This window comes from Mizuhopecten yessoensis, unplaced genomic scaffold, assembly GCF_002113885.1.
Source record: "Mizuhopecten yessoensis strain PY_sf001 unplaced genomic scaffold, ASM211388v2 scaffold3343, whole genome shotgun sequence".
In the NCBI taxonomy this organism is placed as follows: domain Eukaryota; kingdom Metazoa; phylum Mollusca; class Bivalvia; order Pectinida; family Pectinidae; genus Mizuhopecten; species Mizuhopecten yessoensis.
Window position 1 is genome coordinate 55,041 of NW_018404997.1, and position 22,244 is coordinate 77,284.

General features: G+C 33.9%; 1 protein-coding gene across 2 annotated transcripts in view; it reads left to right on the forward strand.

Annotated features, from left to right (window-relative positions):
* Positions 1 to 19,392, forward strand: part of LOC110447401 (receptor-type tyrosine-protein phosphatase kappa-like) — a 35,756-nt gene extending 16,364 nt beyond the window's left edge. The window contains exons 5-34 of one of the 2 annotated variants that reach the window (XM_021493064.1): positions 1,133 to 1,231; positions 2,434 to 2,529; positions 2,854 to 2,949; positions 3,339 to 3,431; positions 3,740 to 3,835; positions 5,104 to 5,199; positions 5,743 to 5,838; positions 6,268 to 6,363; positions 6,984 to 7,079; positions 7,302 to 7,397; positions 7,688 to 7,783; positions 8,639 to 8,767; positions 9,083 to 9,191; positions 9,523 to 9,650; positions 10,989 to 11,164; positions 11,600 to 11,687; positions 11,979 to 12,055; positions 12,308 to 12,344; positions 13,838 to 13,935; positions 14,119 to 14,247; positions 14,455 to 14,600; positions 14,824 to 14,959; positions 15,218 to 15,367; positions 15,586 to 15,685; positions 15,836 to 15,909; positions 16,137 to 16,262; positions 16,573 to 16,692; positions 17,282 to 17,439; positions 17,789 to 17,924; positions 18,187 to 19,392. In XM_021493064.1, coding sequence (XP_021348739.1) covers positions 1,133 to 1,231; positions 2,434 to 2,529; positions 2,854 to 2,949; positions 3,339 to 3,431; positions 3,740 to 3,835; positions 5,104 to 5,199; positions 5,743 to 5,838; positions 6,268 to 6,363; positions 6,984 to 7,079; positions 7,302 to 7,397; positions 7,688 to 7,783; positions 8,639 to 8,767; positions 9,083 to 9,191; positions 9,523 to 9,650; positions 10,989 to 11,164; positions 11,600 to 11,687; positions 11,979 to 12,055; positions 12,308 to 12,344; positions 13,838 to 13,935; positions 14,119 to 14,247; positions 14,455 to 14,600; positions 14,824 to 14,959; positions 15,218 to 15,367; positions 15,586 to 15,685; positions 15,836 to 15,909; positions 16,137 to 16,262; positions 16,573 to 16,692; positions 17,282 to 17,439; positions 17,789 to 17,924; positions 18,187 to 18,255 — 3,242 coding nt within the window. In that variant the 3' untranslated portion in view covers positions 18,256 to 19,392. The remainder of the gene's footprint in view (positions 1 to 1,132; positions 1,232 to 2,433; positions 2,530 to 2,853; positions 2,950 to 3,338; positions 3,432 to 3,739; positions 3,836 to 5,103; positions 5,200 to 5,742; positions 5,839 to 6,267; positions 6,364 to 6,983; positions 7,080 to 7,301; positions 7,398 to 7,687; positions 7,784 to 8,638; positions 8,768 to 9,082; positions 9,192 to 9,522; positions 9,651 to 10,988; positions 11,165 to 11,599; positions 11,688 to 11,978; positions 12,056 to 12,307; positions 12,345 to 13,837; positions 13,936 to 14,118; positions 14,248 to 14,454; positions 14,601 to 14,823; positions 14,960 to 15,217; positions 15,368 to 15,585; positions 15,686 to 15,835; positions 15,910 to 16,136; positions 16,263 to 16,572; positions 16,693 to 17,281; positions 17,440 to 17,788; positions 17,925 to 18,186) is intronic. The other variant, XM_021493065.1, reaches the window with a different exon arrangement.
* The last annotated feature ends 2,852 nt before the right edge of the window (positions 19,393 to 22,244 follow it).

Below are 22,244 nucleotides of genomic sequence, written 5' to 3' on the forward strand. Positions count from 1 at the left end.
ATGAGGAAGAGGAAGATGACTGGGAAACCCCTTGCCTTTGTCTGCATGTAAGAGAATGTGTGTACTGTCTGTCTGGTTGATATATATGTGTCAAATATTTTATAATAAAAAAAGGCTTTTCTTTTAGACAGGCTGATTACACAAATGGATCGCGATAAAAGCGTTTTACTACAGAATAATCAAGCCAAGTGAACAATCTAGAAAGTGTTTACTTAACAACGAACAGATCAAGTTAAATCAATGCTACAGAAGTGTTATAAATTGGCATAACCTGTCGTGCGTTATTGAACACTACAAAGGTGTTGGCTTTATGATAGGTTACTATACTCTATAGTAGAATTAGCTTACAGTGATGACATTCATAGAAATAACAGATCTTACTTATAAACCTATGACGTTTTACATGTTAAGCGAGAAATTCTGGTTAGATCCATCAACATTAATTTGCAAAGATAGAGTCCAAAATGAAATTCTGTTCCTACCACAACCACTTTAGGTTTCCGCACACAACCACTTTAGGTTTCCTACCACAACCACTTTAGGTTTCCTACCACAACCACTTTAGGTTTCCTCCCACAACCACTTTAGGTTTCCTCCCACAACCACTTTAGGTTTCCTCACACCTTACTCATTTTCAACTTTCGAGGAATTTGTAAACAGTTTGGCTACTCACTACTGGGTAACACCCTGAACGTTATTTTATTTGTCAATATTTTATTGATGACGTCAGGTAACAATGCTTTTAAAATTTGAGACGTCATCTTCTGTTGTGACGTCACAGTTGACGGCAATTGTTTTCCCTCTAGGAGGAAAGAGGAATATTGTATTCCCAAAAGAAACATATGCTTTTTTATATGATATCTGATCGTTATTGGAGTGAAAAGGTTCCCAATTGATGGTTGATCTTCATGTTTTATTATGTCTCGTTAGTTAATTATCCAATTTTATAAGAAATTTGGTAAACTTTGTGTCGTTATATAATTTGAAATTTTACGAGTTCGAGTAAGATAAACATGATAATCAACCTTCACTTGTTTGGGGACCTCTATATAACTTTGAAGAATGCAAGATACCATACTGTAAACTCAGCACTATTCTACTACAGTTCTATGATGTCATTTCCTTTTTTCAGACTGCGAAGCTGGATCATATAAATTGGACCTTGTCTGTAGCCCTTGTCCTACAAACTGTAACACTCAAACTTGTGATGTAGACACTGGAGGATGCACAGGTCAGTGGTTCGTTTACTCAATATCACTAATCATTTTATAATAAAGATATCCAGTTGTTAATTGGACGCAACGTACAAACCAAACCTTCTTGTACAGATATATGATGAAACTCCGTTAACATTTGGCGAATCTACATTTCCCGTTGATATTTTGAATAGTTGTTTTGATTTTGGTTTTGTACCTTGGTGTAAAGGTATATTTGTTATATATTGAACCTATGGTGTAGAGGTATATTTGTTATATATTGTACCTCTGTGTAGAAGTAATATTTCCATTCTACACTTGTAATCGCTTGCTGATTTTATTATATAACTCTTAAATATTTTGCCAAATCACTAATGACAATTCTTTTTCAAATAAAGTGATACATCCGAACATGGGTGAAAGATGATATTTTCTTAAAATGAACTAGTAACACAAAGTGGTAGATGTACTCTGTAGTTAAAATGACATGGAAAGCTAACTGCTGAGATAATGTAACACACAAGAGGAACGGGTTACATAAATTATTAATTTCCATAAAATGATATGCTGAAAATAAGTATTATGTTTATCTAATTATAATTTCAAATGAAGGTTTATATACGAAAACCTTTTCCAAAGATACACATATAACACCAATGTGTGCATATTGCGCATTTTTCTTATTGTTGGTATTATCGTTCGGTTTGAATTATTTCAGGCAGAGGTAAATACAGACGAACTCTAATTAAACTATAAAATAATAAAACATCATATGGAAATATATGTATCTAATAGAATATAAACACAAGTACACATGATTGCAAGAACACATCACACACTTCTCCGTTTAAAATTGTGTTTGTGCAAAATATTTTTTTAAACAAAAATCAAAATATAGCTAAAACTATATACAATAGGACGCACACTGTTAAGGAAAGTACATATGTAATATGATAACGGGTGCCTTTATAGAAATTATTGTATTTTTATGGTGTTTCCATGTTAAGATGTATATACAATTATGCGAAAGAGTTCTTTATTTATAATGTCATGAAATTTCAAAATAAATTCTGCTGATTGTTCTAATTGCAGTGTGTGTTTAATTGAACAACAGTTTATCATTTCGTGTTTTAAGAAAATCAAGTCATGTGTTTGAAGATAATTTTTCTTCATTTCTTTGGTATATTGCGTAAATGTATATTGTATTTATAGTATATGTTGTGTCCTTTTTATCTAGCGTGCGTCGCTGGTTTCTATGGCAGCCACTGTGACCTACTATGCCCGGTAAACTGTAAAAACAACATATGTGTGCAGGAAATTGGTCAATGTGAAGGTAAATGTTTAGCACGTAAAAAACAATTATAAATTACTTCACATTTTTACACAAATTTTGAAGATTTATATGATTTGATTAACGCTTTGCTCCCAGATGAAACTAAACAATTATTTAGAGTAATCAAATTAAAATAATTTAATGTCATTTTGATTTATTTTTTTCTGTATGAAATTCTACGTTCCTTGATGATTGTGTAAAGTAAGATATACATAAGTAATGGGATTTAAGTCATGTGTTTGAAGGTAATTTTTCTTCAATTCTTTGGTATATTGTGTAAATGTATATGATATTTATAGTATATGTTGTGTCCTTTTTATCTAGCGTGCGTCGCTGGTTACTATGGCAGCCGATGTGACGTGCCATGCCCAGTAAACTGTAAAGACAACCTATGCGTGCAGGAAAATGGACAATGTGAAGGTAAATGTTTAGCGAGTAAAAATTTTTTTATTAATTACTTCACATTTTTACACAGATTTTGAAAATCATTAATATGATTTGATTAACGCTTTGCTCCCAGATGAAACTAAACAATTATTTAGAGTAATCAAATTAAAATAATTTAATGTCATTTTGATTTTTTTTTTTTCTGTATGAAATTCCACGTTCCTTGATGAATGTGTAAAGTAAGATATACATAAGTAATGGGGTTTGTTTTTATATAGAGGTTTTTTTTATAAAACGTCTTTAGCTATATTCACGGATTAGTATCAGGCTGTGTGGATGATTTTTTTATATACAAGTCATGTAAGTTCACTTCAGTTTACTTGATAAAATTCAATGAAAGTATTTTTTCTAAATATTACCAGATTGCAATGATGGTTTCTATGGACTTTTCTGCTATGCCTGCTCAGCTGGTTGCAGAACCCTAGTCTGTGACAAAACAACTGGCTACTGCAGCCGTAAGTACATGTAATAGGTAGGGGATCGGATCAGAACAGAAGTCTATAAAACGTTGAATCTTTCGTGGCATACTGTAGCCGTGAAACTAGCAAATCGTATGTGTGCGTCATACCATATTGTCTGTTGTTTATTTTATATAAGTTCAAAGGTTACAAAGACTGTTTGCAAACTGAGTAAACAAATTTACTAAAAAGAAAAGAATAGCTCGACCCTAACATAATCAACATAAAACCTTATTAGTGATTTAAATATATATGCAAGATGTTACCAAATCAATCAGTTTTAATATGTATGCTTTTATTTCCAGCGTGTTTCAATGGGTTCTTTGGGATTAGTTGTAATCAGACATGTGCATTCAACTGTAAAGACAGCATATGCATACAGAATGTTGGGACATGTGAAGGTATACATAGGTTTTCATATAAAAGAACACTGTTTTGTTTACTATCTGTAATTGTTTACACGATATATGTACATGGTGTTATGAACTTCTTGATCCACCGCATTAGAAAGTTGATGCATATATTTATTCACTGAATGTTTTGAAGTCACATACAATTAAGTAAAACCTTAAATTAGGCTTGAATAACTTTATCGAATTTAATGCTCGTACATATATCATCACATCATGCATAAAACGAGTGAGTGAGGCCCAATCATGTATTCGTTCTATAAAGTATATTATAGCACTACTAATTGTCAGGTTTAGAGACAAATGGGCAGATTAGCTATAGTATGCTTAAAGACTTGTTTAAAATAGATCTGTACAAAATTACCTATATCATGCAATTGTGTCAACACAAACCTGTTATTGTATTACTTTATAAAATACATATATAACTATGTTCTGCCACCGCTCTTTTAGCACTTATCTTCAAATTAAGGAAAGAAAGAAAATATGTTAAACAAGAACGAAATACTTAAACAAAATCATAAAAACCTTCAACAGCGATAGATTATTCTCAAATATTTTAAGGAGTTACGTTGTCAAAACAAATAATTAAGACCAATCCGTAACATATAACATTGTATTCTATATGATTACCCTTTCATAGAATAGAAGTAACTCCTACATATAAAGGAATTTTGTCAGACCCGCAAAAACGGAAAACACACATACGGAGTCCATCGTTTGTACACGTTGTTATAGTAATGGCTATACGCAGGAGTGTTTAGTATGTTTTTCTAGATACTGTGATATTGCATTCATTGTGACATGTAAATAGTGAAAAAAAGTTATGAATACAAGAATATGGATTATGAACAGATTTAGTAAAACATACAAGATAAAATGAGATTTTTCTCATCATAACCTTATATTGTATTCATCAAATATGAAGAGGTTGTAAACATGATTTAAAAACAAACTGCATGTTTTTATTATCCTATATATCATGTTTGAAATGCTTTTAACATTCCATGCAAATTATGTTAATAAGAGTGTTTTATATGTGGTATTAACATGTGTATCTTCGGATTTTAATATGTCTGTAGTAATAACACAAACGCTTAATGCTATGTTGTCCTGCTACTTCGTACGTTAAAAACTTAAATTTTCATCTGCATATCTAACTTTCGTGTAAAATAAATTGTAGATATAATTTTGTTCTATTTTTTCCTGCAAATTGTTTCGAAGAAAATAGCTAATTACAACAAACTTTATATTTTCAGGCTGTAATAATGGCTTCTATGGTGGTTTCTGTACCCTGTCTTGTTCTTCAAACTGTAACGACAGCACGTGTAGCCAGTATAGTGGAGACTGCGATGGTATTTTCAAGGATATGCGCTTCTTCTCTTAAAACTATTTAACGTTTAATTGCAGAATGTAACCAGCTAGTTTAGATGTTTTGGATTATTTTAGATCGTTTTAATTCCCTTATATAAATATATGTGTTAAAAAGGAATAAAATAGCAGCATATCAACTTTTTACCATGAAATGTTAAAACGTTCCGATTGTTCCATTGAAATGGAAAGATACATTTTAATGAACCGTACATTATTGTAATTCTTACAATATTTACTTAGAAAAGCTAGTTTAGTGGTTTACAAATGTTTTAGCTGTTCACATATGTTATTGACACAAAGTATTAAAGCATCTGTTTACCAGAGGCTAATTGGGAAGTGAAAGGATAAATTTAGTAAGGGCTTATTCATTAATGAAACGAAAACTAATTAGCCACAGAGAAACAATTATTCAATGAATGGGTCGTGTAATAGCATACACTGGTTTATAATTCCAGCTCTTGTGTCTTAAGTTCGTATTAGTAGCAGTCTCGCTGCAAGAATTAAGGCACTGTTTTACATTACAGAATGCGTTTCGGGATATCATAGCAGTACGTGCAATCAACTGTGTCCTACTAATTGCAAAGACGGCATATGTGTTCAACACGACGGGTTATGTTTAGGTGTGTATGATAATGATGTCAACTTTGTTACAACGTCTCGATATAATACAGCATTTCTTAATCTTTTGCATAGTAGAACTCATAGTTATCTTCTAACTTTACGATTGACTGCCTTCTTAGCAGGCATTTTGTGTTGCATGAAATTGGCCGGTCGGTTTTCGAAACGTTCGGAAAAAAAATTAATGTAATGTGTACGAAATCATTATCTGGAGATATTGAGATTCCGTGATATTTCATAATGCATTACCGTATTAAAATGTCAGTACAACTGTTTTATTTTCTTAGAAGGTACTACTTTAACTATTAGATACACTTGCTTATTGACAGTTAAAGAAAATATTGCGTTACTGTGTTGTTGTTTTTTGTGATATTTCCTAATTTTTGTATTACAGTATAACTGAATCGTAACTAGACGCTCCTCTCTTTCAGGGTGTAACCAAGGATACCACGGCGATGTATGTACGCAGGTTTGTCCGTTGCACTGTAAAGACAACACATGCATCCAGGAAAATGGGCTCTGTGATGGTATGCTAAAGGATATACCTGTTCTCCAAAACATGTTTTACTTACAATATGTAAATTAAGATTACTTGACAACGGTAATGCTATTTTAAATATCTGAATATACAGCGAAAACGCACATTGATCTTGATTCATATAAGACCTCGTAGATAAGAATGTTCATTGGAATATTAATGACAGTAAGTCTAAAGGATGAAAAGGAAATGTTAGGTTTAATCGAACCGTATGTATTCATATCAGAGGTGTAACTACAAGGGACAAACCATATCCTAAAATGCTGCTTACTGTTAATTTTGACACTGCCTCAAACTTGTGAAACAAATTGTTAAGACAACATGTAAACATAAATCACTTGCTAGTGTAATGGTAGCGCATGATGTATCATAAATATAGGATAATTTATCCGAATATAGACAATGAGCACATGCTATTCGTTCAATGCATCAAATGTTTATTAAATGACTAACGCTAATATCTTTTTTATTTGTTCTTGTGAACTGAGGGAAACATTTCAAACGTCTATAACAAATAATTGAATATAAGAAGACATGCATGCATCATTTGATATTTTCATCTATAATCAAAAGGTGTTGTAATCAAATATGTACAATTACATATTTCAGAATGTGATTCCGGTTACTATGGCACCGGTTGTGACAAGATATGCCCTAGCAACTGTCAACATGCACTGTGTGACAGAAGTACTGGAGAATGCCTAGGTGCATGTGCCATTAAAGATTTTCCATTTGTGTAATTACACAAAATATAGATAAAACGTATATCAAAATTGGTAGAACCAGTTTCATTTGAATAAACAATAAAAAAAAAACCGCAGGAACTATTGATTATAAGTTGTAAGTAACATAAAACTTGTAGTTATATATTATCATTATTATTATCTATAATAATAACAGAAGTATATTGAAACTTTTTGTTTCAAGAATGTGCTGTTGGAACTTATGGGGAACTGTGTCTGCTCGACTGTTCAACCCAATGCAAAGGCGGGACATGCGGTCGGCTGAATGGCTATTGTGATGGTTGGGTTAAAATTTCAACTTACCTGTTTCCATACATTTGTAGTCAGCTATTCATTTCATTGAATATTTTATGATTGAGCTGGTACATAAAAATGAATGTGTAGAGTATTAGCGAATAACTTGATACAAAACTGTTTGCTATTTTGTTCGGTCTCCTTAGTGATGTTGTGCATTTAACTAGTTGATGTCATTCGTCTTTATTAATTGTATCCTTTAGTAGTTGTACTATACTTAAAATAAAGCTGTACATGTATCATCGGCATACATGACGTATTGTATTTGTATTGCAGACTGTGAAGCAGGTAGTTTTGGGATTTACTGTGAAGTTGCTTGTCCTGATTTTTGCAGCAGTGTTGGTTGCGAAAAGGAGACTGGATTATGTATTGGTACAGTAACCATACTCATATTTTTTTTTCGAAAAAAACATATTTAAGATTGAAATTCTCCTGTAAACAGCAAGTGAAGAGTTTCAAAAGAAAACATAAATTGATAAATTGTCGACCAGAGAAATGAATAGCAGTAAAATATTAACTCATATTGAATATGTGTTTATCATCTGAAAATAAGGCGCATCAACTAAATTCTCTTCCTTATGATTTAAAGCTTTAGTTGATGTAACTCTTAGGAATTATTAATACTTAAATCCGAGGAAGTATCTGATAGAACTATTGACTTACAATACACTTTCATATTTTTGTCCTCTGTCTACCTTAAAATTTGTCGTAAATATATACTATATCATTACAAAAAGAACTAATGAAAGTTCCATCTATAATATTATGCTATTTTGACGTTATACAGGACTACACCTTAAATTTTTAAAAAATACAGCAAGTTTATATATTTGAAACATTAAGGATAAAATTTGATGCATAACGTGATTGCTGCACTGCACATTCTACTGAATAAAACCGGTGCATTTCAATGCGATAAGTATTATTGGTATTATTCTTAGAAACTTATTAAGGTATTGAAGATCTTGATATCTTGCATATCACACCGCTTTTGTATGAGAAAAAACAGTGGTATCTTTGAACGTGTCCTCTTGACCTCATCAAAATTGTTGTTATTTGTTTGCGTTCTACGGAAGGACAGTAACTCTGCTATATATGAATCCAATATTGATCAAATATCCTGCTTTTTAAATTATATAAAATACTTACCTGTATTCCTGATTCTATTTTTGTACTAAAATTACATTGAGATTAACTAAATTTTGCACCGTGTGTTTGTTTTAACAGGTTGCACACCTGGGTATTTTGGACACAACTGTCAGGAGACATGTGGTCAGTGCAGTGGGGTGTCGTGCGATATGAAAGATGGAGCATGTGGGTGCATTGCTGGCTGGGAAGGAGATACTTGCAATACAAGTAACTTATCACAATCAATGTAAATGTATCAGTCTTTATAAAAATAAAAACGACTAATTTGTCTATGTCTATATGTATAACATACCGATATGTGTATATAATATCTCAGGCAGCTTATCTTACATTTGGAAACGATGCTGAACGCAGAAGCAATGTAATCATTTGATGTAAGAGCTTATTTTATTTTACCTTGTAAGTGTATCAAGCAACTGCAGCAACACAGAGGACAAGACCATTGGTTGTTATAATGCATGAGTAAAAAACCGTTACTTTGGGTTCTTTTCATTTCTTTTTTGTTCTATTTATTTTATTAAGGAACTCCGGTTTCCACAGAAGATCACACCTGGAAATATGCTGGAGGCGGTATTGGAGCTGTTGTTGTGATTACTCTTGTGATAATTATAGCAGTCATCGTGCTCAGAAGGTAGGTATATCAAACTGAATTCTAGTCTTTATAGCACTTATTAGTAAATTGAAAGTAGTACACAGAACTCGTCATAATTCCTTTGCTTAATGAAGGCAACTCCCTTGGTTATTAGTTATGTTAAAAAATTAGAGTTGAAAACAGGACGTAGATATCATGGCACTGTTGTCGTGGTCGGGTTTATGATATCGTTCACACTCTTGTACTCTTGTATTGTTTTATCATTTAACATTAATCAGCGATCTTAAAATAATGTTTACATATATATATACCGTTTTTGTTTCGACCTACCTATTTCCTGTACATTACCGGTATCTCACCTTGATTTTAGGAGACGAGAAGTATCGTACACGAAGAATCCTCCTGAAATGAATGCATCTGACAACACAGAAATGACGCCAGTCATGGTATCAAAACAACCTATAAACCATCAACCGAAACCGAAACCACCAAGCAAACGTGAGAAATTTAATATCATCAATAGGGAAAATTTCAATGTTCGTTCGTGATTTCTATTTCAAAAGACGAATGTCTAAGATAGTGTCTGATATTATATTTTAGTTGAAGACTGTACAATCATTATCATCTGTCGTAAATGACATTGTTCCGTAGAAGAAACATATAGATTTTAGCGTTCGACGAATGATAAAATATTGTTGTGTGATCGTAACGCACTAAAATTACTTTGCACACATCTTGCAAACATCGTGCACACAACATCAGCACATCACATTTTAATTCCTCTAGGCATGCTACAATACTGGGGTTGTGCTGTCAAGAACTGTACTAGTTAATGTATATACGTAGTGAATGGCATGGAGCTCGAGGTGATCGCCTATTAGAGTTCATCGATTATTTAACAGTTATCAAACCACAACCTGTAATATTTGTATCTATCACACTTTGTGTGGAAATGTCACACCTCATTCAAGGTTGATCAGTAATACAACAAAAAAAGGAATCCGTTACTTAGTAGCTAACAGGTAACTGGTAACAGATAGGGTTGCTTTGTTTACATTTTATCTGCGTGGACAGTACGTACACGTATATGACCATATGTATACACGCTTGTCGATTAGGTCGTTTAAAAACAATTCTAGTGCGTACTATGTCATTTACTGTTAGATCAATAGATAACGATGTAAATCTGGCTGAAATATGTCAACATACTTATATCAGGAAACATAAACAAAAATCAATACGAAATCCCACGATACCTGTCAAATAACAGTGCAATAGCTATCGCACAGTTGAGCGGACGCCACACTATTATAGCACAGTTTGTTGTCGTGTGCACACGGTGCCCATACCGCACATCTTGTTACGATTGTGCGATTCCATAACGGTATGTTTTTCTTCTAGTTGCTCTGAGTAAGAAATCAAATATTTCAATCGTATGGCTGTTGAGAATAAAAACTATTGACAACTTGTTCGATTCCTATTTTCCACATATACTTTCATGTGTATAAAGGAATGGGGCTCTTTACACAGTCATTTATCAAAAACATGTCCATATTAGGATAATATTGCAACCATTTCCCCCTTATGTTACACGGCATTACTGGCCGGTATCGTATTCAGTACAGAAAACACAACTTTCCAATTTCTTTCCGTGTCTTAACACTTTTTGTAATTTTATTGCGGAAGTAGATGGTGCACTCTATTACAAGCTTAAATGTTTCCTTCAGGTGAATGTGTCCTTCCTTCTAATACTATTTAAGATCATTAAAAAATACAATAGATATGCAAATTTGCAAATGTTTATTGATATTATTGCATGTAATTGTATTTGATCAGCTGCTACGGATAAGGATGAAAGTGCGTACTCGAACACGAATGACATGGCCATTAAAATTGACGAGGAAGTCGCGTATAACAATGTTGGCGTTACCGGTGTGTCTATACAGGAAATGCGGTCAATCATCGACAGCAAAATGGCGAATAATGCGCTAGCTTTTCAGGAGGAATTTAAGGTATTTTGTTTCTTATGATTTGCGTTATCAACATGACGAATATCAAATTTTACTCAATGAAACACCATACTAATTTGACTTTGTGTTAGGTGTTTCCACATGTAAAAACACCAATGATTAGATTGTAGCTACATCATTACACTTCTTAATTATCTCGATTAGATCGTTATACATGAAGCAATATAAAGATAACAAGCTATCCGTGTTTATTTCTCGGTAGAAAATTGGTGAATATCATAATCCTTTAAGCATTTTAATAGATTAGACTATAAGTGTTGATCACGGACGTTGTCACAGCTGCTTTATTTTCTTAATACCAGCTCGTTCTGTCTCGGAAAAAGGCAATTTGAAAATCATTGTGAATATATACAATTCATAAAAGTGACTATACCATATTGCCATTTGTCTGTTGAATAGCACGTACTGTATTTACAGACATTCCCAATGGGAGCGGTGTATCCTTATGATGCCGGTAAAAAACCATCAAACAAAGCAAGGAACAGATTCAAGAATACATTGCCCTGTAAGCTATCATCACTTTTGTTACATGTTATGTTGATAAGGAGGAGGGAGAGAGATGCATGAATCATTTCTCCATAGTTAATAATCCAGGCTTTCACGCATATGTCATGTGATCATAATGAATAATAATTTCATCAATTGGTTGATACTCATTATTAACATTCTTAGATAAAGCAAATATAAGGCGAATGTTTCTCAGCTTGGTCACAGTTTTCTGACAAAATGCTAATTCTGAATCTAGCGTGACAACAAAGCCATTCATCTATACGTAATGTAAACTTTTATATTGTAGATGACCATTCGAGGGTTATGCTGGAGACAATCAATGGCAATATCGATTCTGGCTACATAAACGCAAATTACATCGATGTACGTATGACGGATGTAACTGAACAATTGTAAAGTTTGTGAAACAAATTTTGTTCCATTCCATGCCACACTATTTTTACACACGGGAATGAATATAGCATGTCCTTTCCTTTAATTGGTCTATTTAGATTTCATTGTTATGTTTCAGCATTTTAGTCACGTTTCAATAATGATGTATGTATAATCTGCAAGCACATCTGTGTTACATTGTTTGATACAAAATTTTGTATAAAATTATTATTGTTTTTACAGAGTATTGATAAAACAAGCATTTATATTGCAAGTCAAGGTAAGTGACATATATAAACATGTTTTATCGTAGTAATACGAATTTTGGGTAAAATTACATTATGTCACACAATTATGTCGGTCTCCAATGTTATTACTTTACTTATTATTGCCTTTAATGACGTGCAATGATGAACATATATCAGTTGTTGTGTTGGTTGTAGTTGCTGTATACAAATATAAACATAATATTAAATATTAAATTGACTAGTCATCAATATAAACAAAATCTTCTTAGCTAGAGTATGACTTATATATGCTTTTGTTTTATATACTGCAGTATTTGAACAGACATATCATGACCACATTATTATTGCGTTGTGCTATAATAGTATTATACGGCACGCATAGTTAGTGTATGCGTCATATTCAGTGCGTGGTTTTGATTAATTTATAAAATACACTCGAAATAAAAATGGTGTCTCTTTGTAAGAACCAAAGTACCAGATATTCAAAAATATACTCCCATTATGTAATGTCTTTAAGTAAGAGGTTAAACATATACAGATGTATTCGTCACGTGAAAAATATATGTCTGTGTGAACGGCATCAAGAACCATCCAAATTAAAGCGTTGTAGTAATTTTAGTATATGACGAAAACATGTTTAGACTTAAAATTCTGAACATAACACGTAGTAAGAATTTGTGTAAGACTCTATGTTTCAGACATAAAGACAAGAAACAAATCAAAAACCATATATATCTAATATCGTATTAATCTTATATGATATGTTCCGACATGTATGTACGACACCAAGCAGAATACGTGAGGTGAGCTTGTCAAAACAAACTAGTTAAGTGTATTATCTATGTTAAACATCAAACATGACATGCAAACAGCGTAGTTGTCAGATCAAATATAACCGTATGTGAAACACTAAGTATACTGTACTGTATAGCGGGTAATTAACGCGGGCTTAAATTTTCGCGATTTTGACCGAAATAAGAAAATTGAATTTTCACAGATTATTATTTTTACGATCTGTTTTTTTGAAGGTACTTTATTTTCGCGTTGTTTTAGCCCAGAGCTCGGCACATATAGGGTAAAATAGTCGAATTAATAGGCTTTATGACAGCATATTGAGCAACAGCAAGTAACTGTATTCTGTTAAACAAATCAACAAAACGATTAGGTTGGTGTTTAAACCACACCCCATTACTCTTTATGTATTTTGTAATAATTGTAATTATCACGTGCGCACTATTTAATGACGACGTTACGGCTATAAAAGGTATTTTCGTGGCTCATTTTTACGCTTTTCCTATTACTCTGTGGAACATATCTTCGCGGTAGCGTTTTTGACTGGTGAAATCGCGAAAATACTATCCGCGGAAATATCCTGATATACGGTATATTAAAGTGAATATGTATAAACTGCCTTTTGTACGGTTCCAAGCAACTAGCATTCTAAAGTGATTTATCGAGTATAGCATGCTCGTGTAATTTGTTATGCAAATAGTGTGTTATATGAATGTATATCTGTTATATTAAGGACCAAAGCCCATCACCCGAGACGACTTTTGGAGGATGGTTTGGCAGGTCAATTCCGGAAAGGTTGTAATGCTGACAAATCTCGTGGAGGGCCGGAAGGTACGCCAAATCAGGTTTATAATGTTTGATATATGAACAACCAAGCGTTATAGGTTAGCAATTAAATGTAACGTTTTTGTTACAAGCGGCAAACTGTTTAACGTTTCTTTTTTCATTTATTTTTGTTATTTAAACTCAGATTGATATGAAAGAAAACAAAACAATCTCTATTATATATTGCAGACAAAATGTCACAAATATTGGCCAGATGAAGGAGAGCCGCTTGATACACATACATTTAAGCTTAAACTTGAGAGGGAACGGACATATGCTTTTTATGTTATACGTAACATTTCAATATTCTATAAAAAGGTATGTATTCCTTTAACGTAATTTTATGACAGCATCTCGTTACACACGACTATGCGCACTGTGTTTTGGTGAGATGTATTATCACACACAACTGTACCAAATTGACAGGTTATTAGATGTGACATTGAGTTTAAATATTTATTTTATGAAAACAGATAAAATAGCAGTTTGACTCACTGCTGGTATTAATGCATGTGTAACTTGTAGACGAAACAAGAACGCCAGGTCACCCAGTTCCACTTTACGACGTGGCCGGACCACGGAACTCCGGATACTCTGGAGCTTGTCCTATTTCACCGCCGTGTGACTTCATACAGGACACACCTAACCGGTCAGATGGTCGTTCACTGCAGGTAAGAGAAATGAGGATAATATATATTTTTCACAAGATTCACCTTATGATTGACGCTGCATACGTTATGCTCAGATATTCATACAAATGTTGGTTTCTTTTTTTTCATGAAAATCATTCTAGAGTTGTTTTCAGTCTAACGCTTTTGCACACGATGCTATTTCAATGAGACCCATTGGACACTTTAATGGACAATTTAAAGTATAATCGCCTATATATTGAAGCGCTGGCATTGGAAGGACGGGCACTTTCATCGGCTTAGATGCACTTCTTACTCACTGGAAGAAAACAGAACAGATCGACATTCCTGGCTACCTCAGGACCATGCGAAAGGGTCGAATGGACATGGTTCAAACATATGTATGTTATGTTCTTATATTTATCACACACTTACCTGATATTGTTGTTGTTTCACTGAATGTTGCTATTTGTTAAAACCAATAAGCATGCATTATTTTCTTTACCATATATATTATAACATATATATTATTTATTTGTTTCGTTTTTCGAGAATTTACTAAAGTAATTGCATTGATAACAGATCGAAATAACATTATATGAAATCTTCGCTATTGAATAAATATAAACAAAATAACATATTATCTTTAATTATTTCAGAAACAGTACATCGCTTTACACGAGTTACTTGTCGAAGGATTCAGTTTACAAGATACACTTATTTCCCGGACAAATTTCCGTGGTAACTTATCAAAACTGTGCCCTAAGGACAAACCGGCTAATCAGACAAAGATGTTCCAAGAATTTGAGGTTGATATTTTGTCATTCAATTGTTCTTCTTATTTATTTCATTACGCTGATCTTAACTTAAGTATAATATTAAAATATATATAATATCGGAGTCCGTGATAGTAATTATCAATGGTCCACCAGCAATATTCATACTAATTTTTGTAAATGAAAATTTGATTATGATGTTCACGATAGCATGAAGCTTCTACCAAACAGTGACATGTTTCATGTTGCAGGTGTTGCAGAAATGTAATCCCAAGTTCACTGCTAGCTACTTCATGGCGGCACTGAAGAAAGAAAACAAAGACAAGAATCGGGATCTGGACATACTTGCTGGTAATCTATTTGTCTGGCGTATTAAAGATCTAAAGTTCCGATTCCTTATTATTATGTTTCTACCTCTAACGAATAATATTGTCTACTAAATGTGAATGGCAATGGTTTTTTCTTTTCTTTATAAGTTTTGTTTTGTGTTTTTTGTTTAAGCGGACATGTTCAGACCATTTCTGCAGTCACAGCTTCCCAATAGGACAGACTACATCAATGCTGTTATGATTCAGGTAATGTTTAACCTAATCACTTTATTCATTTCTGAAGACAAAAGGGAGAGGTATATAATATTCCCATTTGAAAGAGAGGCTGGCAAGCTTAGATGAAAAGGTAAATGATACATTTCATACATAAAGAAAAGAATGACGATACTTAAAATAACTTGGATAACTCACAAAGTTCATAATTTATGCATTCATTTATCTATTCGTAAGAAACAACTCCTTTTTTTGGCCAGTCGTACACATCAAAATCTGGGTATCTGATGACACAGTTTCCTCTAGAGGACACCGTGGATGATTTCTGGGCGATGGTGTGTGACTACAGTTGTACAAACATCATTATCATAGGACAACCATCGACTGTAAGTTGTTAATGCATTATCTTAAATCCATTATCATTTGAAGTGTTAATATAATAATGCTATGAACTAAATATTTGTATTTTGCAAACGTTTATCATATACAGCACACATTTTGTGGCAGGGAAATGTTCATTATATACTAGGTTATGTTCTAAACAATGATACAATATGATATTGAATAAAACTCAATGCCAACTATTGGTCTTATATTCGTCGGTTTGACATGATCGATCATTAAAAATTGAACTTTGTAGCATTCAAACGGCCATATGTTTCCTATTATTAATGTCTAAATAATCGAAACCGGTAGGAGCACTGGCTGCAGGATGATACTAACGCTGCGAAAAGAAGAGCATTCTCAGTGAAAAAACTTCAAGAAGTATCCACGAACTCGGATGTGACTGTCAACGATTACCAACTATTAGGCTTAGTAAGTGGTAAACTATGTTGCCTTCTTTAAAATAAAATGCTTTAATTTTTGCAGGTTCATCATCAATCACAGCAAACATATATACACTCACGAACATTTATATTTATGAAATACTCCTTTCAAACGTGAGCAGTTTTGAACTTTGTGTAGAGTTTTAGTTTCTATATGTCTTGTTAAGAACGTATGTAAAATGCTGATAATGCAATCACGGGCCAATTGATATGGCTGTGAAGCGGGTCTATTACAATGATAAAAGCTTGTATCCTCATGTCGTTATCTTCGATGACATAATAGTAAAGAGATAGTTTTGTTACGTTATAGTACCTCTTGCGTGAGGTTAAATTAAACACGAAATAGAGCAGATAAGGTAAAGTGGGAAATAGTGAGGCATGCATAGATGACAATGTTGATTATGCATCACTTGTGTTATATATTATCAGATAACTTGTATCCTTTTAGTACATATTTTGAACAAAACTGGAATGATTTTCGCGTTGACTGTTATCGTGACTTTATAAATTATTGTACACGCATTTACAGCGGTTGACTGTTATCGTGACTTTATAAATTATTGTACACGCATTTACAGCGGTCAAGTAGTGCAACTACGGTCCGGATTTTCACCATGACAAAGTGGTCATCGAACTCCTCGTCACCTTCATCCGACTCGTCTCTCCTACAACTCCTTGAACAGCTAGACAGAAGACGACGGTCAGACAACACCATTCCTGTGGTAGTCACGTGTCGGTAAGGCTGGTAGCATCATTTTCTCTTCCAAGCATTGACATCAGTGACTTAATTCATAATTGCTGTGGTATCTGTTTAATTACACTCCTATCATTAACCGAATAAATGCTCTAATTATAAAAGCGTTAATGATATTTTATAAGTAGAAGATTGCGCATGCATGTTGGAATAAGGTCTTTAACAAATATTAATTTCAATTTAATGAAGGTTTGTTACACGTAGGTTAAATTTGTAATGCAGGTCCGCAACCTGCGTTGTGTTCCTGTCAATAATTGTTTATCAATATTTAAAAAGGAAACAACTATCTTCTTATAAAATTGTGCTGGAGTTTTTTTACAATTTATTACAGGGACGGATGCACACAGAGTGGACTGTTCTGTTGTATATCCAATATCAGAGATCAAATGAAGATGGACGAGGAGGTGGACATATTCCAAACAGCAAACCAGTTAAAAAAGCGGCGACCAGAAGTCATTGGAAATGTGGTAAGTTACTTAATGCTCAAACATATATATTTATTAAGATGGTTAAATATAATGTTAAAGATAAAATCTTAAGCTGTCTACCATAGCCACGACGACATTATATAGAATGTATTATATTATTTAGTTTACTTACTCATATATGTATCTGCTTTGGTATCTGATTCAATGAATGTTGATAAGAAGGTTTTTGCTAACAAAAATAAGATGGACAATTTTCAAAGCTTAACATTGCTTTATGATATTTTTTTTCGTTTTAATTTAGAAACAATACCAGTACTGCTACGACATCTTGGGACAATACGTGGATTCTACCGATGTTTACGTCAATTGAATATAACCCAATACAGTATGAGTATACATAGGAATAACAATTATCCTCCAAGAACGTATGCAGCAATGAAATACGACTCATTATGAGCGTTAATTAACACCGGTATGATACCTGGATTCCACCAACGTGTACATCAACTGAACAGAATTCAATATGAGTATTACTATATTAACGCTTGGACCTCGTGGATATGTTCATCGACGAAACGTAACTCGCTTTAAATGTAATGCTCGATAGGGACGATCTCTGGGGGCCATCAACGTATCAATGTATGGACTCGAGACCCACATATAACATGTACATCACACGAGCCCAGCATTACAGAAGCAACCTTAATATCCCATAATTGCGTGCATCAACGAAATACAACTCAATCTGAGTGTTACATGCGAACAATATAGGAAGTTTATCAACGTTAACATTTACTTATAACGGAACCAAAATGTGCAATACCCAGGACGGTACTAATATAATACAACAGTCTGGAAATATATAATGTTACAATGGGGGGGGGGGGGGGGAAACTATGACTACAATGTCATCCTAATAATAAACAATTAAAGCAACTATTGCTGCATTTCCCACTTGACATTGTATGTGGTTACTTACAGTTCGGAGTAACCGAACCAAAAGTGCTTCCTGCTACTATTAACCATGTCGACCCGGCATCACCCAGTATTTAGTTTACCAATATAAAATAAACACTGATGGCAAATGGGTGAACATATGATGATTTAAAGTTACAAATTGTTTATTTAAAATTATGGTTTTTAATATATGACATTTTTCATTCAAACGTTCGCACTTTAATATGTAGATTTTTATTATTACAAATAAGAAAGTTAGAGAAATACATCTATGTCGATGTTAACAGCATCTGAGAGTTATCTAAATCGACTGATATACTGGCTGTTTTTTGTGTTTTAAACAGTTGTGTTTGTTCGTTATAATTAAATCAATGTGTTAATGTAAAAGAATATTTTGATACAAAACAGGAACAGAGTTTTCAAAAATTGCGTAAAAACATCTGCCAGCTCACTAGAATTTGAGACGTATACTATATTAGCGGAAAAAAAGAAACTGCGCATGCCTAAAATGTGTTATAAAAATAAATGTGTATGACGTAGAACAACAAGGTTTTCAGGGACAATTTATTTGTTATTTATTATGGAATCAATAAGTTCCGCTCAGGAGTGACGTAAACACAGCAGGGGTCAATACTGAGTTCACAAAGTTAATACCTCGTATGTCCACCGTTTGCCTGAATGCAAGCCTGGCAACGGCGACGCATGGAGCCTATCAAACGGTTCAAGAATGCTTGTGGGATGGCATTCCAGATCTGTACCAACGCTGCAGCCAAATCAGCCAACGTCACCGGTTGATTAGGTAATGCACGTAATCTGCACTTCATTTCCTCCCAGACGTGTTCAATGGGCGACAGATCGGGGGATACAGCAGGCCAGGGCAACACGTCAACGTTCTGCAGGGCCAGAAAGTCCATAGCGACACGAGCTGTGTGTGGCCTGGCGTTGTCCTGCTGTAGCGTAATGTGACGTTGCTGACCTTGCACGAATGGAACGACGTGAGTCTGGAGGATCTCGTCACGGTAACGTAGCGCGCTCAAATTCCTGTTAACAACCACCAGAGGCGTTGTCCCGTTGGCTGTGATGCCGCCCCAAATCATAACGCTGCCTCCGCCGAAAGAACGTCACACGTGGAAGTCCCGCACGAGGTCGATCACCGACGTGGCCAAACTGTTGATTCGTCTCCACAAATCCCGGATTGTGTTTCGATGGACATGAAAACGTGTAGAGACAACGGCTTGGCCCATACCAGCTTGAAGCATACCAATAATCCGAAGGCGGTCATTTTCATTGAGCCTCGGCATAGCATTAATCACAAATTAAAACGTTATAAATGCTGTTTTTATTATTCACTGGTCTCAACAAAGTGACCCAACAATTGAAAAATAAACTTTCATTGTCGAATTGGATGGCTGGACGAGAAAAACGTGCAAACTGGTCAACGCCTATACAGAGCAAACTGCACGGGAAAAACTGTCAATGACACACGGATAGTGTGCATGTGTCACACTCGGTCATGTGTGTGAATTTTCATGAATATATAGTTGGAAATACATGTTCTATAACAATTCTCCGCATGCACAGTTTCTTTTTTCCGCCAGTATGTAATATATTTTGTATCTGGAACGATAACCGATAAGAAAAAACGGAATGCAAGATGAAACATACATCAAAATCAGTATTTTTTCTAAAAATATATTATTAAGATGTAAATGTAAATGTTTCAAGCGCAACAAAAACTAATATATCAGGTTTTTCGTCCGTAAACTAAAATGAATACATAAATAAAACATGTTACCTGCATTAGTTAGAAAAAAAATGATTCATGTAATATTGTGAAATGTGTATGTAGCAAAGAGTAGGCGTATTGTGTATGTAGCAAAGAGTAGGCGTATTTGAAACATAAGAAACAGACAATATCCATTTACATTTTGAGGTTTCTTGTTAACTCACAACCAAAAAAACTCGTGCACAATAATGATACAACGGCAATAGAATGTCGGGGCGCACTTAACAACTTACCGATTAACGAGAATTGTTAGTGTGTTGTGATGCATAAGCTATACATCTATAATGTGGATCTTAATTATTTTGATACTATAATCCTTAAACAAATCATCATATTTTTTTGTGATACGATGTTTATCATCACTATCACCTCTTTATAAGCAACGTAACAACCATAGGCATTACTACGTTGTATATATACTATTGTATCAATAATAGCAAACACACGTATAGCAAGTGTTGGGTAATATGATTATGCATTTGTGTATATAAGATTAAAACAAATATTATGTTTTGGTTATAACATTTCATTCTCATTTCCTGTTAAAGACCGTAGTTATTTTCTTTTATTTCTTCATTTCCATCGCATCAAAGACGTAAAACAATCTCACACGACGTCTGTCGTCTATATCAACATCTAATCCAGGACAGCCATCATATTAGGTTTCATCTGAACTCGTTAAATCTCAGGAAATTCGCTGATTTCTAGTTGTGCTTCAGATTTTAATTTACAAAATAAAATATAGTTTACTTATTGTTCTTCGAATTATATCTCCTCGAAACACTGACTCACCTTTGATTATATCAGAACGATAAACAGAGTAGACTTAAAAGAGCTGAAAGGACGACAAAAGTCGTTCAAATCAGTTTAAAAAAGAGTAGAGTAAAATGTAATAAGATATTATTACCCAATAGTCTATATGAATAATCATTAGTAATTTTTGACTGTTTCTTGCCTTTTGTCCAATTTCGGCTGTAGGGGCGAAACTGTTTCCCCGGTCAGAGCGAACTGTTACCCGGCGCGAATTAGATGCGCAGAAATCCCCCCTCGAGAGCCCCGTTCAAGCGTTTTGGTGACCGCGACTCAGTGTTGAAGCAATGGCATTGCATGCATCATTGATACTAATATTTATTTGGTAATAAAACAATTGTTTCAATGCTATTTGGGTAACAGTCAAACAGTTCCCCAAGGCTTCCCCCTACCTCGGGATGATAGTTTTGACTGTTCCCGAAATAGCCATGAAACAATTGTATACTTGCATTATCATATATAGTGTGTAATGATGTATGTGTGACATTGAATACACATTACCGAACGTAGATAACTAACCGGGTACATAGGCACAAGCTGAGCTAAATCGGGAGTTTACGTGTGTATATCACACTATAGAAACATACTTGTATATGTAACTGGTAGTGCTTGAAACTGAATAGGTAAACACAATCTCTGTGAAAAATGACAATGAAAACGTTACAATTATATAATTTAATCATTTTGTTTTTTTTGGATATGGGACAGAAAACGGATCATGTCTTATCTCTCTTTTTCTTCCGTCAGGTTGCAGATTAATCCTTTCAGTCCTGAAATGTGTTCAAACAAACAGCGTTGTAATGAAC